Source organism: Octopus bimaculoides, chromosome 2 (genome assembly GCF_046866305.1).
Source record: "Octopus bimaculoides isolate indiv1 chromosome 2, ASM4686630v1, whole genome shotgun sequence".
In the NCBI taxonomy this organism is placed as follows: Eukaryota; Metazoa; Mollusca; class Cephalopoda; order Octopoda; family Octopodidae; genus Octopus; species Octopus bimaculoides.
Genome location: NC_142929.1, coordinates 152,089,981 through 152,109,667, shown reverse-complemented (window position 1 = coordinate 152,109,667; position 19,687 = coordinate 152,089,981). Strand labels below are relative to the sequence as shown.

Sequence of the window (19,687 nt, the reverse complement as noted above, 5' to 3'; positions counted from 1 at the left end):
CTGCGTTTTTGTGCGTCGTCAGTTACGAATACCGAATCCGTCTTACTCTACCCTAAAAGAACGATATACGACAACAAACAGTACATACATACATATACACATACATACACGCACACATACATACATACATACATACATACATACACACGCATACATACATATATACATACATGCACGCATACATACATAAGATAGTTATAACGGTTTATATATGTATGTATGTATGTATGCGTTTGTATATTTATGTGTGTGTGCACGTATGAGTGTGCGCGTGCGTGTAGAAATATTTCCAAGTATTCTATTAACTCACAAATGAAGACCGTACTTTCATTGATGGATTAATATTAGAAATCTCGGTACATATGGAATTGCGCATTTGGAAAATTTCTCTGGGGAAATTGCAAAGGAATAAATTTAAGTTCACGTTAACATTTCTGTAATGAAAGATCCTTACATGTATTGAAATGTAGTAATGTTTTGTGGGTTTATTAGGAAGGCGGTGAATTGGCAGATTTGTTAGTGTGTTGTGGAGAAGGTGCTATTTGTTCCAGTTATCTGAGTTCTAATCCCACTTAGGTCATCTTTGTTTGCAGGGTCGATAAATAAACTGTCAATTAAAACCTTTCAGGGTCGATAAATAAACTGTCAATTAAAACCTATCTCTCTTTTCCCCTCTCTCTCCCCTTCGCATGCGCGCGGGATAGGAATCGGATAAGTTGCTCTGTAATGAGAGTCGTAAGGTTGTACATACAGTGTCCCTTTCTCCAGAAATAAAATAAAGCAGGGTTGAAATAGGGGCCTGTAACGTCTTATAGAAAAAAAAAAAAAAAGAAAAGAAAATCTGATATACCGCTGGAGTCATCCCAAGCCTAACCGATGTGCAGTTCAGTACATGTATGGCAAAACCTAATCGAAGCAGCCTGCCAGAGTTGATATTAGAAAATTCTAGAGATAACATAAATAAGGAATACGTTCAACTAGAAAATGTATTATGCACAGGATAAGAGTTGATTTAATACGGTTTGTTAAGAATACATTTTTTATTAGTTTATTCTAGAGGATAAGGACTGCATCTATATCCTTCGTAAACAGTTATGTTAACTGTCAATCAGTATTAAAGAAGTGGGGAAGCTGGCGAACCGGCAGAATCGTTAGCACGCCGGGAAAAAATGCTTTGCATCATTTCGTCCGTCTTCTAGTTCTGAGCTCAAATCCCGCCGAGGTCGACATTATCTTTCATCCTTTCGGGGTCGATAAAATAGGTACCAGTTGAAAACTGAGGTCAATGTAATCGACTTACCTCTCCCTTAAAATTGCTGGCCTCGTGCCAAAATTTAAACGAGTGGGGAACAGAATTCAAGAAAATAATGATGATCAACCCGAAATGTCAATTCAACTTTACTCACAGTACTGAAACTTATTTGATATTACTAATTCTGTTAACTAGTAAAAATCGATAACCCTGCCATCCAGATAATAGGGAATTACATATTGATTGAATATTCATCCTTGAAGCGTGGTAGCTCAATGTTTTGAGCACGAGCATTGAAACGCAAATCTCAATTTAGTATAGTGTTATAACCACAGCTGGCAAATGTAGGTTTAACCTGTTTTTCAAAGGCTCAGCCTTGTAACATTCTGTGTCATGCTGAATCTTCCCGAGAACTACGTTAAAGGCAGCCACTTGCACATTAATTTCACGAGCTGGCTGTTCAATTGATTTAATCAGCTGAGATCCTCTTCATCGTAACCGACGGATTGCCAACACACACACACACACACACACACACACACACACACACACACACACACACACACACACACACACACACACACACACACACACACACACACACACACACACATGTATTATAATAATAATAATAATAATAATAATAATAATAATAATAATAGAAATAATACATTTCTAAATCTCTAAGAGAGATTTATGCAGTAGTGATACGATAAAGTAGTTGTATGCTGTCAACTTAATGTGACAGTCCCATGAAGGGAATAATACTATTGCTATTTAGCCCTAGGAAGCAGCACCGCTTCCTGTCAGCTGTGACACACTTCCTGTGTCCTTATGTTTACAAGGGGGAGATAAGCTTAGCTGGGTGGAGGAAAGGTGTCAAGGCTGACAGGAAGCGGTGCTGCTTCCTAGGGCTAAATAGCAGTAGTATTATTCCCTTCATGAGACTATCACATTAAGTTGACAGCATACAACTACTTTAATAATAATAATAATGATAATAATAATAATGATAGTAATAATAATGATAATAATAATAATAATTGCAAGAAGAGGAAAAGTAACTTAGCCATGTCATGGATCGACTATCGTAAGGCGTACGATATGATCCCACATTCTTGGATTATGGAGTGTATGAACCTATTTGGTATTGCATCGAATGTTGAGCGATTGCTTGGAAGAAGTATGGCGATAGACCTGACAGCATACGAAAGAAGTTTAGGGACAATAGAAATTAGGAGGGGCATCTTCCAAGGGGACTGTCTGTCCCCACTGATCTTTGTACTGTGCTTGATACCACTAACACTGATTCTGAGGAAAGCAAAAGCTGGGTATATATATTCAAAAGCCGCCAACAAAAAGCCAACCATTTGTTATTCATGGATGACCTCAAACTTTATGGTAAAGATGAAGCCCAAGTTAGTTCCCTTGTTGATACGGTGTATACTTTCAGTGCTGATATCAGAATGGAGTTCGGACTGAGAAAGTGTGGTGTGTTAGTCTTGAAGAGAGGCAAAATCAAATGTATGGACGAGCTAACGATACCGTCAAGGGAGGTTATGAAGCAGATAGAAGAGACGGGCTATAAGTACTTGGGGATTTTGGAAATGGATAAATTGATGGAGAAAGAAATGACGGAAAAATTTAAGGTGGAGTACTTGCGCAGACCGATACTGATCCTTAAGTCGAAATTAAATGGACGAAATAAGATCGAAGCTATCAACACCTGGGCGGTTTCACACCTTAGATATGGAGCAGGGGTAATCGCATGGACAGTAGACGAACTGAACAGCTTAGACAGAAAGACAAGGAAGTTGCTAGCTAGATATGGGCCAATCTACCCAAAAAGTGACACAGACAGACTGTATGTACCAAGAAAAAGAGGGGGAAGAGGACTTATTGGATGCAAACACAGCATTAGAGCAGAAGAAAACAACATAGCATGGTATGTAAAAAATGTCACAGAACAGCTATTATTAGAAGTAAGAAGGTCAGGCTTGTGTAGGATGAAAGATTGCAAAGATAAAGCACTATACAAGAAATTGAAAACGAATGAAACTGAAAATAGGTGGGAAAAGAAAAGAATGCATGGTCAATTTCATAGGGATGTTGAAGATAAGACAGACAGAGAAAAAAGATGGCTGTAGATGACAAAAAGTAATTCAAATCCGGAAACGGAGGCTCTAATCTGTGCTGCCCAAGAGCAAGCACTAACAACAAACTACATAAAATACAGAATAAACAACACAGCAGAAAGTGATAAGTACAGAATCTGTGAACAAAACGGTGAAACCGTATGGCATATTACCAGCATTGGGATCTGATTTAAAAGCATTTGGGTCGCTATTTCTAGCGGGTAAAGCTTGGCTGCTTCACGACATCTGGTTGGTGTTTGTTAGATGACGTCAGAGATCAAGCGGGAAATAAATGACATTCGCTTCGTTAATTTTACGTCGAGATAAGAACTTTGGATAAATTGGCCAACAGTTAGATTCAGCTTGGGACTGGAGCAATAAAATGATTGCATTGCAGAATTATTTCTTAACTTCTGATCAAACACCACCAGAGCATATAGTAATTTTAAATGTATTATAACCATACTATTTAGGTCTCTTTAGTTTTGGGCCGCAGTAGCTAGCTTAAAAGTCCGCATGGAGTGCGGCTTTTACGCTAGTATATATATATATATATATATATATATATATATATATAATCTGGTATTTTATCCACGGGAAATGTGCATCCTTTTCATTTACTAATTCTACGAAAGTGTGATATATCCGTTCTTTACGAGCCCCCTCTGTCCCTGTATTTGTGTGTGTGTATGTAAGTGCATTCATATGTGTGTGCAAACGTGTGTGTGCGCGCATGTGCACGTATGTGTATCTATTTGTGCGTGTGCATGTGCGTGTGCATGTGCGTACGTCTGCATATTTTTAGTGTGATAATAATAATCTCTTTGAATGAAGATTGTGTTTCAAAACGAAGAATCTTTTAGTAAATAATGATCAAACACTTTCATGTTATACATTCAAGTGCAATTTCGAAAAGGTGGATAAACTAGTGTATATAGAGTAAATTCCCTATATAGCTATTGATTTTATTGCATCAATAGTTTATTATCACTTTTTCGCACCATATTACTAAGTTTTTGCACAAAAATGAACATAAATGGCAACTAAATAAATAATATGCGTTTTATTACTTTAGCCATGCTCCAATATCATTATGAAGCAATTCACAAACACACACACACATACACAGACATACACACACGTGTGTGTGTGTGTGTGTGTGTGTGTGTGTGTGTGTGTGTGTGTGCGTGTGTGCACGCGCGCATGCGTATGTGTTGCCTCCTCTCTACTTAAAATATTCATGTATGTAAATTGAGATGGAAAAAGAAAGCATAAAAAGAATAAAAACAAAATATAAGAATATTTATTTGATCTGAATATAGGTGATACACTGGAAATATTGACCAATATTAAGCAATAATTAACGATTTCAGAATATCGAATAGGCAAGTGATAAAATCTTTTGCAGACCAGATCTGTTTTGACGGCTTCCGTGCCGCGTGCATCATTTAATAATGAGATACTTAAAAACACCCAGCATCACCATGTGAGCCCATTATAGACCTACTACTACTACTACTACTACTACTACTACTACTACTACTACTACTACTGTTGCTGCTGCTACTGCTGCTGCTGCTGTTGTTGTTATCCTCCTCCTCCTCCTCATCATCATCATCTTCATCATCACATTATTATTATTATTGTTATTATTATTATTATTATTATTATTATTGTTGTTGTTGTTGTTGTTGTTGTTACTGAAGGACAGCGGGTGTGTTCAGACATAGCTGTATGGAAGAGTTAAATTATCGTGTTTGCACTAAATGAAAAAAAAATATCACTGCTTTGGATTGCCACGCTTTAGAATATTTTATTATCCAATCCTTTTATCTTGAGGTGAAAAAAAAAAAAAAAAATTGGTCAAAGCAAACGCAGATATTGCACTATACAGAAAAAAATAACAACTTCATTTGTGGTAATGGATAATTCTGAATATGGGTCGACACTGATAAAGAAAAATGAGTGTGGGTTAGAAATGTCCATAAATCTGCCTCCCTATCTGACGATTTTATTGGAGGAAGAGCAAGGAGAAAAGTGACTTATCTTTGTCTCAAAAAGTCGGAAGATTTTCAGTATGCTCTTAAAGCAATATTTGAAACAAGCCCTTGAATGATCTACGGAGTAATGTGGTTTCTATATTTGCTAATCGATGAGGGAGGGTAGCTACGACATAAGAGAAAGAGCGAGAGAGAAATAGATTGAGATAGAGAGAGAGAGCGAGGGAGAGAGATAGAGAGAGAGGGAGAGATAGATAGATAGAGAGAGAGAGAGAGAGAGAGAGAGAAGGGGAGACAGAGAGAGATAGGGAGAGACTCAAATTCTAATGATATCGTTGTGGTATGTTTACTATTATTTTATTTTCACAACGTAAGCATCCAATATTTTCTGGCAGAGACGTTAGCCGACCGGACGAAATGCTCAACAGTATTTGGTCTGCCTTTATGTTCTGAGTTAAAATTCCGCTGAGGTTGACTTTGCCTTTCATCCTTTCGGGGTCGATAAGTACCAGTTGCATACTGAGGTCGATCTAATCGACTGCCCCCCCCCCAAATTTCGGGCCTTGTGTAGAGAAGAGTATTTTGTTCTTCCTTATAATGGGATATTGACTTATTACTTTGACAACCGTATTGTGTGTTGGAGTCATTATATAATTGTATAGCTAGGACTAACAGACATAATTATATTGTATTATTAATGCACAATGTAGCGCGCCGGATAAAATGCTTAGCGGCATTTCGTCCGTCTTTGTGTTCTGAGTTCAAGTTCCACCATAGTCGACTTTGTCTTTGATCCTTTTGGGTTCGATGTAATAAGTACCAGCTGAGCACTGGGGTCGATCTAATCGAATTCACTTACCTTCCCCACCCACAAATTCCAGGTCTTGTGCCAATAGCAGAAATGATTATTAATGTCCATATCCTTGTACATGAAGGGTTTAAATAATGGGTTTAAAATAATTCTGTTTACGGTGCGAAAGATCATTGCTTTCCCTCCAATTGCTGATGAAATATTCTCATGTTGAATTTCCACATCTGTAGTACCAAACTGGTGTTTAATTAGAATGTTCCAACTGTGTTATTTTCGAGGTGTAGATAGATTCTTTTTACGTTGTAATATGTCCCTGCTTAAGCATTTAAGAATGGACACATGTATGTATGTATGTATACTCTTTTACTCTTTTACTCTTTTACTTGTTTCAGTCATTTGACTGCGGCCATGCTGGAGCACCGCCTTTAGTCGAGCAAATCGACCCCAGGACTTATTCTTTGTAAGCCTAGTACTTATTCTATCGGGCTCTTTTGCCGAACCGCTAAGTTACGGGGACGTAAACACACCAGCATCGGTTGTCAAGCGATGTTGAGTGGGCAAACACAGATACACAAACATATACACACACATACATATATATACATATATACAACGGGCTTCTTTCAGTTTTCGTCTACCAAATCCACTCACAAGGCTTTGGTCGGCCCGAGGCTATAGTAGAAGACACTTGCCCAAGATGCCACGCAGTGGGAATGAACCCGGAACCATGTGGTTGGTAAGCAAGATACTTACCACACAGCCACATATTCAACGTATATTTATATAATTGCAAGCGTGGCTGTGTAGTAAGACGCTTGCTTCCCAACTACATAGTTGCGGGTTCAGTCCCACTGTGTGGCACCTTGGGCAAGTATGTGTGTGTGTTTGTTCCCTACCACCGCTTGACAACCGGTGTTGATATGTTTACGTTCTCGTAACTTAGCGGTTTGGCAAAAGTGATCAATACAATAAATACTAGGCTTAACAGAAATAAGTATCGGGGTTGATTCATTCGACTAAAAATTCTTCAAGGCAGTGCTCTAATATGGCCACAGTCTAATGACTGAAACAAGTAAAAGATAAAAGACGAAAGATATATATGCATATATCTATGAATATCTGCGAAATACAGATGTTTTCAAACCATCGATTTGTGTAACTCTGCTAGTTCAATATTAAAAGAAATCAAGGAATATTAACTAACTTCTTACTAAGGTTCATAGGTACAAGGCTTCACTTTCCATAAATAAAAGCAATGAGATAATATAACGTCCATGCAATGCTAGCGACATAAATCTGTTTCAACTAGTATCGAAATAGGATCGCGAACTTAATTTTTTTGAACCATATTTACAGGATGAAGAGATGGTAAGTGAAACGGAAAAGCAAAAAGAAAAACATATCCAGTTATAAGCAATCATCGAAACTTACATTTCCGCAAGCAATATATTAAAGCATAAACTTGGATTGCAAAAAAAGAAATGAAGAGTGTTTTTTTCTTTCTTCAAAACGAACCTGTGTAGTGAGTATCCCAGGATGAAGCAAGTCCTTTGTTGTTTATTAAGCTGTCACTCTTAAATTTAATCCATAATCGACGACTGGTTGAATTAACTACTTTGTTTGTTGTATTGCAGCTATACAGCAACTCTTGAGAAACGCTACTGCCATCTCGAATCTGGTGTTGGTGTTAAAGGAAGAATCAAAGTATCGCATAATTAATTCGATTGCAATATAAAATGGACATTTATTGTAGATGACAACAACAATTAATGAAAATGCCACAAAAGCAACAACAGCAGATGTAGATATTTATGAAAATCGTGTATTCTTAATACAGTGCGATTCTTTTCCATTTCCTTTATATACATCCATATGTTTTCTATTATATATATATATATATATATATATATATATATATATATATATATATATATATATATATATATATATATATATATATATATATATATATATATATATATATACATATACATACATACATACATAGGGAGAATTCACAAAAAAAGCAACAGACGAAGACAGGTGGTGTAGAAAACAGACAGATGTATTAGTATAACGCTTGTGAATTGAAAAAGTGTTTAACGTTTCGAGCCTACGCTCTTCCACAGAAAGGAACATAGAAAGAAACAAGGAGGAACAATACATACATACATACATACATACATACATACATACATACATACATACATACATACATACATATATATATATATATATATATATATATATATATATATATATATATATATATATATATATATATAGCCACAGGCGTGGCTATGTGATAAGACGTTTGTTTCTCAACCATATAGTTCTGGGTTGATTACCACTGTGTGGCATCTCGGGCAAGTGTCTTCTACTATAGCTCGTGCACACACACACATAGATATACACACGCACAGTTTTTATCCATGAAATCCACTCACAAGGCTTTGGCCGGCTCAGAGCTATGGTAGAAGACGCTTGCCCAAGGTGCTACGCAGAGATATACATACATATATATGTGTGTGTTTGTCTCCACTTCACCATTTGACAGCCAGTGTCGGTTTGTTTACGTCCCTGTAACTTAGCGTTTCGGCTAAAAGACACGGGAAGAATAAATACCAAGCTTAAAAAAGTTTAGTACGGAGGTACATTCAAGGCGGTACCCCAGTATAGTCACAGTGTAAGTACCTCCAAAGTAGTACCCCAGTATAGTCACAGTCCAATGTCAGAAACAAGTAAAAGATAAAAGGTATTTTTAGAACGATGCCATAGTGTGGAAATGATCACTGGCCTTTCAGAAATGTTATTAGATTTAAGTAAACTAATACACAAGCTTACATAATCGTTATGCAACATATTATAAAAGTATATGCGCGCGCGTGTATGTGAGTGTATTTGTATAAGAATTTTATGGATATGCAGATATTAAATATTTGTTTTGCCTAGCTCATATAAAATGTTTATATGTACATTCTTTTATTCTTTTACTTGTTTATATGTACATTCTTTTATTCTTTTACTTGTTTCAGTTATTAGGCCGACGCCATGCTGGGAGCTGCTTTCAAAGACGTTTTACGATTGAATCGATTCCAATACTTATTTAAAATCTGGTCTATCGTTCTCTCTTTGCTGAACTGCTATGATATAGAGGCGTAAACAAATCGACACCGGTTGTCTAGTGGTGCAAGGCAAATACAGAAACTCTCTCTCTCTCTCACACACACACACTCATACACACACAGACACAGACACACAGACACACGCACACAACACACACAACACACACACATACACACACACACACTCGCACTCGCACGCTCTCATGACAACCTTCCAGACAATTTACGTCTACCAAATTAGCGGGGTGTTGGTCAGCTACTTGTCCAAGGTGACACACAGCAGGAATGAAACCCGAAACTATGCGGTTGCAAGGCGAACTTCATACCCATACAGCCATGCATGCAGCTAAGCACATACTCAGAATGTTTATATATATATACACATACACACATATATCTTTATATATATATATATATATATATATATATATATATATATATATATATATATATATATATATATATATATATATATATATATATATATATATATATACATGCATACATACATACACATATATACATATACACACACACGCGCACATATACATATATATACATACATATGCATATATATATATTATATACACACCATGTATATAGAAACAAAGAGAATGGAGTGAGCAACACATTTTATAGCATAATACTACATTTGTTTCATCGACACTTTACCAGAAGAATTATTACTGGAATATTAAATAATATACGAAATAATGCATCGTATCAGCATTATTTTAGCATTATTGGAAATGTCAAATCTTCAGGTATATGTATAAACCGGGTTTGCTAATTATAGATGTATAATATAGATGTGTGCGCGCGCACACACATATTGAGATAGAAATGGATTATAGCCTTTATAAGAAAGAAAAAATGGATTCGAATTGATGAGGGGACTGTTTTGCAAACTTTGTGCTTGAAAAGTAAATTGCCAGTAATTTGTTTCAACAAATGACGAAGTACTCCGTTTTAGAGAAATGTACTTCAAAGAAGTGATGGTGTTTATTTCTTTGTAAGTTAGGTAGAAATTTAGACGGTGAGACTGGATACAATAAGTTTTCTAATTTACTGTCTCGCAATTTAAAATTTTTTATTCCGCCATAATTATCTTAACGTCATTCTAGTTCGCTAAAACGTGGGTTATCCATTATAAATAAGTCGCCATCATGTTGCCTTCTGGATACTTATCGGCCATCCATTTTGTGAATTCAAAAACAAGAATAATAATGAGAGAAAAAGAAAAAAATATTGGAAAGGGAAAAAGAGACGAGTTCATTATTAATTATTGATTCTCTGTAACATGATTAATTATCGATCCTCGATAACATGATACATCGTAGCCTGTCTAGTTTGAAAATGACATGTTCGGTTTCTTGAAATCTAACCTAATTAAATTAGTTTTACTGGACAAAACACCTTCAGTTGGTCGTAGTTTCAGATGTGCTTTGAACTTTCTGTATCATATTACAAGACTTAGATCCTTAGCTCTAAAGGCTAACGATTCGGTGAACAGCAGAATGTCATTCTTTATCAGTAAGGTTTGTGACTGCAGACATAATTCTGTGATCTTAACCTTAAAGTGGTACTTCTGAACGAAGGCCATAGCTTTTGAAAGTCAATGAATTTTATTTCGTATGCATCCAGTACTGTACCACTTTTTGTATTAATATCCATTCTTCTGGCAAAGGATTTGGATCGAAAACTTTCCGATAAGTTACTCCATCACAGTGTTGCTGATAGAGATTATGTACATACATTAAAGACAGACAAGGAGAAACATACACACATTCCCCAACACACGCGCGCATGCACATGCATAGGCACACATGCTTATAAATAAATATGCGTGTGTCTGTGTGTGGTGAATATATATATAGATATGTATATATTATATATGTATGTATGTATATATATATATATATATATATATATATATATATATATATATATTCTATTTGAAAATTTGGTTATGAAACACGTGTAGTCGTTTTATTATCACTATCTTATGATATTTACTTTGTATTGTATTATACTTATTTATTGTGGTTTTGCTTATTAATTTTTCTACATGTGACTGTGGATTTTCATCGATGGTTTTTTTTCTCTAAAACTATATATATATATATATATATATATATATATATATATATATATATATATATATATATATATATATATATATATATATATATATATATATATATAATAATAATAATAATAATAATAATATATACATACATATATATACATATACATATATATGTCTATATGTAAACATACATACATGTACATACATACATACATACATACATAATACATACATGCACATACATATATACATACCCACGCTGACTTATCCATATTGAAACTATACGAGATAAAATATGTTCAATATGTTGTAGAGATACTTTATTCATTCAAACTGATGACTCACTCGGTTGGTACACAGAATTTCTCACTAAGTGCGAACCTCCAGAATACCTCACCCTCCCAAAACAAACAAATAGACAAAAAATATGATGAATGATTGAAATTTTTGATGTTCTTTCAAGCGTTAATTAAATCAAAATTAAAACAACATACATATTCATATATCTAAACACACACACACCTATAACCATCTCAGCCTATAACTTTGTTAGAGATCTCCATTTTCGAAACACCTTTTGTTTACGCTAATTAATCAGTGATTAGTAAACTTCCCAAGATCTATGTAGATTAAATCAACATTTACGAGAAAAAGACGTTTTTATCGCCACTGAATCGTTTTATATCTAAGACGATCAAAATATCACACCGTTGTTAAGCAACGGTCTTTTGACATTTCGACATAAATATTTTCAAACTCTAAATACTGATAGGGTTTCGTCTACAAAATTACTACGCTGAAATGGCAGTGTGTACATAAAAATTAAGAGAGAATAAGAAGAAAAAGAATAACGGGTAAGTATATAGAGAGATATCAGAAAATATATTAGCGAAGACTCACATATATATGTGTCTATGTTTATGTGTACACACACAGATGTATATGCACATGCACACATAGACACACGCAAACGCATACACAATATGTGTGTATGCATTCAGTTGATGCTTTCCGTCGTAACTTCAGCCGGTCATATTCACCTTTAATTTACGTAAATGTGTAACCCTGCGACGGATTGGCGTTCCGTTCATGGGGAATGTTGGCCTGCCCACCTAGGCAGTGGGTGAAATTATTCGAAAGATATAACAATGTGAGTAAGCGCATTGTGACTAGCGTGGATAACAACATCCAATATTCTTGTGGATACAGTGATATATATATATATATATATATATATATATATATATATATATATATATATATAGTTCAAAAAAGGAAAACGACAGAAAAACAACAACAAAAAACAACAACGTGAGGACGTGATACAGATTGTGTTACTGGACGCTCGGGAAAGGAAAGAAAGAGAATTTGAAGTTTCGAGCGGAGCTCTTCATCGGAAACATAGGAAAGTCCAAAGAAAGGAAAGACGAAGGAAGAAAAAATCGCCAACACACACAAAATTCAATAGGGTATTAAAATACCACTTGCTATAAACATCTATCGCTCTAAAACTACAAATTACTCATTATTAAAATACACATGGCGAATGAAACAAACATGATAGAAATAGGTTTACCTTGTATGAACTACAGAAGCAAGGAATGCGTATATTCCGGGCTTAATTGATTTCGCTTTCTGTATGAAAAACATACTTAAGCTCGTCAGTCAGACTTAACGCAACGACATCTATTTCTGAAATATCCATCGCATTACACCGTGTGCGTTCTTACATTTGAATGTCCCCGAGACGTTAAAAAATGAACATAACGTGAGCCAGTATAATATAAAGATAAATATGTATCATTACCATTATTAATAGTAATAAAGTGGCTAGCAAGTTCACACATTTATAGGTAAAATATAAACAAAATTCAGTAGAGTATTAAAATGCCACTTGCTATAAACAGAGCTACAAAGGTGTAAACCTGCTAGCCGCTTTATTATTATCATTATTATTATTAATAATGGTAATGATACCTATTTAACTTTATATTATACTGGCTCACGTTATGTTCGTGTATGAATGTCAAGGTGGCATTCAAATGTAAGAGCGCACATGGTATAATGTGATGAATATTTCAGAAATAGATGTTGCGTTAAGTCCGGCTGACGAGCTTATGTTTTTCATACAGAAAGCGAAATCAATTGATCCCGGAATATACACATTCCTAGTTCATACAAGGTAAGACTATTTCTGTTATGTTTGTTGCATTCGCCGTGTGTACTTTAATAGTGAGTTATTTGTGGTTTTTGAGCGATAGATGTTTATAGCAAGTGGTATTTTAATACCCTAGTGAATGTTTTAAAAATATTTTACTTATAAAGGTGTAAACTTGCTAGCTACTTTATTATCATTATCATTATTATTATTAATAATGGTAATGATACCTATTTAACTTTATATATATATATATATATATATATATATATATATATATATATATATATATATATATATATAACGAATAACGTTGGTGCCAGGGACCATGTACGTATGTGAATATTTGTGCATACATATGTGTATGTGTGTACGTATGTGTGAGGGGATAGATATATATATATGTATATTTCCCCCTCACATGTGGTGGCAGTGACTGTTGACGTACATCTGGACACACATATGTACTCATCTATATATGCTTTTGAATCCCTTGATATCCAAGTATGGTTATGTACACAGACACAGACATGTGTATTGGAGTCTCTAAAACTGTTTGTATGACCTTATATACTGTTTGTAGGCTTTTTATGTGCCTTATATTTTTATATTTTCATTTTTCATTTATTTATTTTTATTTTTACTGTATTCTTATTTTTATTTCTATTTTATTTTAATTTTAATTTTTATTTTTTAATTTATATTTGTGTTGAATTTTTGTGAATCTCTGAAGAGTCTAGCGAATCATGCATGTACCCCCATTTCAGCATTTCATCTGCTCATTACTCCGGCACACAGGAGCTATTCGGATAGAATGGGGCATGCCAACGCTAGGCCGAAACAGCTGTAAGTTTCTGTTTATTCTCAAATTCCTAATGTACTCTATATTTGTAACCTTGATTGTTAATATAGCATGGTATGTCATAAGCATTTGTATATTGTGGTTTTTGTCATTTTAGTTACAAAATAAATTAATTAATTCAACGGAATACACTGTCTGCAAGTCGATGGATACCGCATATTCTCCTCCATTTTCTAACTGCTATATATATATATATATATATATATATATATATATATATATATATATGCAGGGCAAATAGATATAGTACTGTTATTAATAATGCTAATACATTTTTATATATAATAAATTGACTGTTAAGACATTTAATAAAACAAGGGTATAGATATAGTAAAACCTTTAATTGCTGTTTAGGTGGAAGACTTGAAATTTAAAATTAATATAGAGTAGTATTTAGTCTTCAACTTAGCAAATATTTGTAAAGAATTGGAATGTTTACGATTCAAGTTATTTGCTTACTACGTCACCGATATTGTTTGAGACAATTGAGGAAGTAGTAATTACGTACTACATCATCTATATTTAAGATATTCTTTTAAGTTCTAGAAGTGATGGAACCATGTGGTTTGAAAAAAAAACATGTAAGTGTTAATACTTTGTAGTTTTATTATCTTTTAAACAGTTTTAATTTAGCTTTAATTGTAGCAATGTTTTATAATAATAGTTAATTTTATAATAATGCTTTTATTAGTTCCTATTTAATAAATTTAATGGTTCTATTAGTTACTGGTAAGTTTACATTATAGCTTGTAAGGGTAATATATATTAAGAGTATGAAGTGTTTTTATAATTAACTTTTGAATTATGAAATAATGTTTTTCGCTCATAATTATTATATTATTCGTTAAATTAAATTCAATCGTGTTTTGTTTTGAAGAGAACTGAAATAAAGTCTTCACTTTCTTTTATCATAGTAGTAACTATGGAAGACTGGTTATTATTTGTATGGACTTAAAGATTGGCCGCTATTTAGTATATAATTTAGTTATTGTAGGTTTACTATCAATGCCAATACAGATGCACATAGACTTATGTGTTTCTTGTTGTAGTTTAATTTTAAAGTTAGTGTTCAATCCCGCCTATATTTAGACTAAATACTGTTGTACATAGGGTAAATGTGTTTGAAAGTTGTGGATTTTTTTTGGTATGTTTATTCCCAAACATCATTTCTTTTAGTGCTGTTGACACCGCCGGATTGAATGGTACTGCCTAGGTGTCGAAACTATAATGATATCCGTGGGGCAGCTGATGAAGGAGCTATGTTGGATTGTTGGTATAGTTGTTTTTGTATATGCAGAATAGTGTTACAACGTATCCTTTTGATATATATATATATATATATATATATATATATATATATATATATATATATATATATATTATGATTGACCGTTGACTGAACACTATTCAATTTTTTTTCTCCGTGTTTTTCTCCTTGTCTCCGTATTCTTTCTGTTGAAGAGCGTACCTCGAAACGTCAAAGACTTTCCGTATTCCCGAGCGTCATACTAATATATACTTTTGTTATTTACACCACCTGTCCTCGTCTGTTGTTATTATTTGTATATTCTCCCATATATATATATATATATATATATATATATATATATATATATATATACACACACACATTTTTTTCCACTTTTTCCATTTCCAGTCACCTCAACAATATAGCTACACACGTACTGCTGGTGATTTCTTTTCCTTCTTTGGACTTTTCCCTTTCTCCTCTCTGACGAAGAGATATGCTCGAAACGTCAAAAGCTGTTTCTTTTTACTGACCTCAAACTAATAATTCCTTGTGCACGTCCTCTTGTTACTTGTTATTGTTAATTTTATTGTTCGTTTATTTGATTTGACTACACACACACACGCACATGAATACACACACTCATATACACGCACACATAATATTCATATACACACATATATCTATCGATTTATGTATGTATGTATGTAAGAAAGTATCTATCTCTCTATGTGTCTGTCTGTCTCTCTGTCTGTCTATCTATTTATATATATATATGAATAGATACACACATAGTTAATAATAAATTCACAAGTACATGAATACACCACACACATTAGTAACAATATGAGTCTCATATGTAATGAGTGAACAATAATATTACCTGAATGAAATCCCGACAGCTGTTATTTAAACTGTGACCGTTAAATTGATGTATGGTCAATTGAACGATATAGCCATCTTTAGCCTCCAATAGCCAAATACAGAAGCTATCTTTTGGGTAGTTGCCAGGGTAACCCGGAGTCGTCAGATTTCCTGGTGAATAGACACGGATTTTGCCACCACATTCTAAAAATAATACAAAAGGAATATATGTATGTATGTATGTACACACACACACACACACACACACACACACACACACACACACACACACACACACACACACACACACACACACATATATATATATATATATATATATATATATATATATAAATATATATATATATATATATATATGTATATATGTATATATATATATATATATGTATATTTATATATATATACACACACATACACATATATATATATGTATATGTGTGTATATATACGCACACCCATACATAGATGCATACACACACACTCACACACTCACACATATGAAACGATAATAGTAGCAAAAGCAAGAAAGATGTTGAGTGACAGAACGAATTAAGCAGTGAGTGAGATAGAGAGAAAAGGGAAACAGAGAGAGAAAGGAAGTGTGTGTGTGAGTGTGTGTATGTGCATCTGTGCGTGTGCGTGTGAGAGCGTGAGAGAGAGAGAGAGAGAGAGAGAGAGAGAGAGAGAGAGAGAGAGAGAGAGAATGAAAATGCGATATAATGAGACATGTAGGCAGATAGATATATGTATAGAAAGAAAGTTAGATAAATGGGAATTGAGAAAGAGGTAAGAGATGATGTGAAAGACAAGGTATTTAGAAAGAATCGTAGTCTGTAGGAAAGAGAAAAATAAAGACATGAAGGTAAGGAAGGTGGGCGGATTATGGGAATATTCACGGACTGAGAAATGACAGACGAGGACGAGAAACCATGAGAGGTTAAATAAAATGGCTATATTCCAAATGAAAAACACCAGACACACCAGCAACGCATTTTATTTTTAAACACGAAACTCACTTTCTAAATTAGAAGCAATGTCAAACGACAGACACCACATGGGAAAATTTTAAAAAAAGTAAATAAAACAAAGCAAAACAAAGCAAAATATAAAAAGAACTCAACTCTAGACCCATCGCAAGAACCCACCTCCACATAAAAATATTCATAAAATGGAGTATGTTGGTGTGAGATTATCTTGACCAACTTCATTGAAAAGTATTACACATATTACAAGATATACATTTAAAACGTTAAAGCCCCGTATTTACTTGCATATAAGTTTATTTACAACACATAAACTTTAAAAAAACATTTGATAATTTTATACAAATACTACATCTCATAGACTCAAATAAAATTTCACAGTGATCATACATCTCGAATTAAAATTAAATCCCAATGCCTACACTTCTATTTATTTCATAGACTCAAATACTGCAACAATTAAACACCTGTTGGCCCTGTTGTGCCACCCACATTAAAATATTGTACCCATGTCTTGGAGATTGTAGTCGTCATGCGCGCATACAAAACACAAGTCATTTCTAGTTTCTACGTGATCGCTCGTTCAGGTAGAAATAGCAATAGGATCACCCTCAAATTCCATCCTATCTTCTTAAAAAGAAAATGATATATTGGATGATGTAATTATCGATGCATTATGCACGAAAATGGCAGGACAGTTAGAGCTAGAATACCTTTCATTATTGGCTGGTTCCACCGGATCAGACCTCGGTTACACAACAATATCAAAACACACATACATACACACACAAGCAATATATTGATTAAATTTATAATTTGCCACTAACAGTACAATGACTGATATATTTTATTCCATAAATATATAAATATTTTTTGTAGCTATTGGTAAGGTTCCTGTTCCACTAATGTCTGTAACTGTGACTAATTCAATGCACTCGTTTCCTCGAGTCATCCCTATTGTTACATACACCTAATACCGTATTTAACATTTCATCCAACCCTTTATCCTCAGAATTGGAAGTCTCTGGATCTTCCTCCTTGCTCATGTTTTTCCTGTAAACATCGACCAACAAACTGAACATCAGTGTCACCACTCTGTTCCACTTCAATTTTTTGTTTACTGCCTGTGTTGCATATTATACGCTTTTTTTTTGGTTCTAGCATCGGAGTAACCAGTAAACATCGAAAAATCAACACCAAGAAGGAAGAAATATTATTTACATATATTTATTCGTTTGCTCAACATCGGTGGTTAAGCCGCAGGGCCGAATTTTGGGGAAAATTTTGGTTTTATCCACACATAAAGCGCACCGGTGCTTAAAAGACCTATAGAGCTACGGGTCCGCAGCTAATTTTGTTGTTGTTGACGTGTATGTAGTTTCAAAATGCCTTATTTTACAACTATGAGATGTTTTGTTATTGTTATGATTTTATCCTACTATAATCAACTACAAACACATTTCGTCAAAATAAAAGTTTTTATTAGATTAAAAATAACATTATCAAAACGTGAAGGTAAAACAAAACAAATATGCATTGTTTTCTTCCAAGCACCTATGTACTGTAGCCGTAGTCTTTCACGTTGTTCACTAACCGACCTTTCCTCTGAAAATATCAGTGGAATCAGTCGATCTCAGTACACAAATTATTTTCCTCCTGAAACTTATATAAAGTACACATATTAGGTGCACTTTTCTATAAGCCGTGCACTAAATTTTCCAGGTAAAAAAATAGCGACTTATACACCGAAAATACGGTAATTGTAGTGCCAGTGACAAGTTCACTCACTGGCTGGTAGTTGATAGTGTAGAAGTGGCTGTCTGCCAGTAGAGAGGAAAAGAGTAAAGAATACACAGTGCTGACTAGAAAGGAAGAAAGGATAACATACAAATAGAACAGAGTGGTGACATTTAGTAGAGATGACCCTGAAGTTGTTCCTCTTCAATTACTATCGCAAACAGCGGTAGCTTTCTTCAACTGAATACACGTCGTTGATTGGTTAAAATTACCCAAATACAACTTTAACACGAAATAACTTCTAAAATACGAAATTTTGTTAAAAATGTTCAAAGTAAACCGTGTTCTGCGTGAGAAATTACACTAGTATACGAAGTTTCAAATTGTATAGTTAAAAAAAG

General features: G+C 34.1%; 1 protein-coding gene across 1 annotated transcript in view; it reads right to left on the bottom strand.

Annotated features, from left to right (window-relative positions):
- LOC106872136 (uncharacterized) overlaps positions 1-19,687 on the bottom strand; it is a 309,478-nt gene that overhangs the window by 26,511 nt on the left and 263,280 nt on the right. Inside the window, exons 3-4 of the mRNA XM_014919008.3 lie at positions 16,565-16,749; positions 7,714-7,873 (exon numbers count right to left, since the gene is read on the bottom strand). Coding sequence (XP_014774494.1) covers positions 7,714-7,873; positions 16,565-16,749 — 345 coding nt within the window. The remainder of the gene's footprint in view (positions 1-7,713; positions 7,874-16,564; positions 16,750-19,687) is intronic.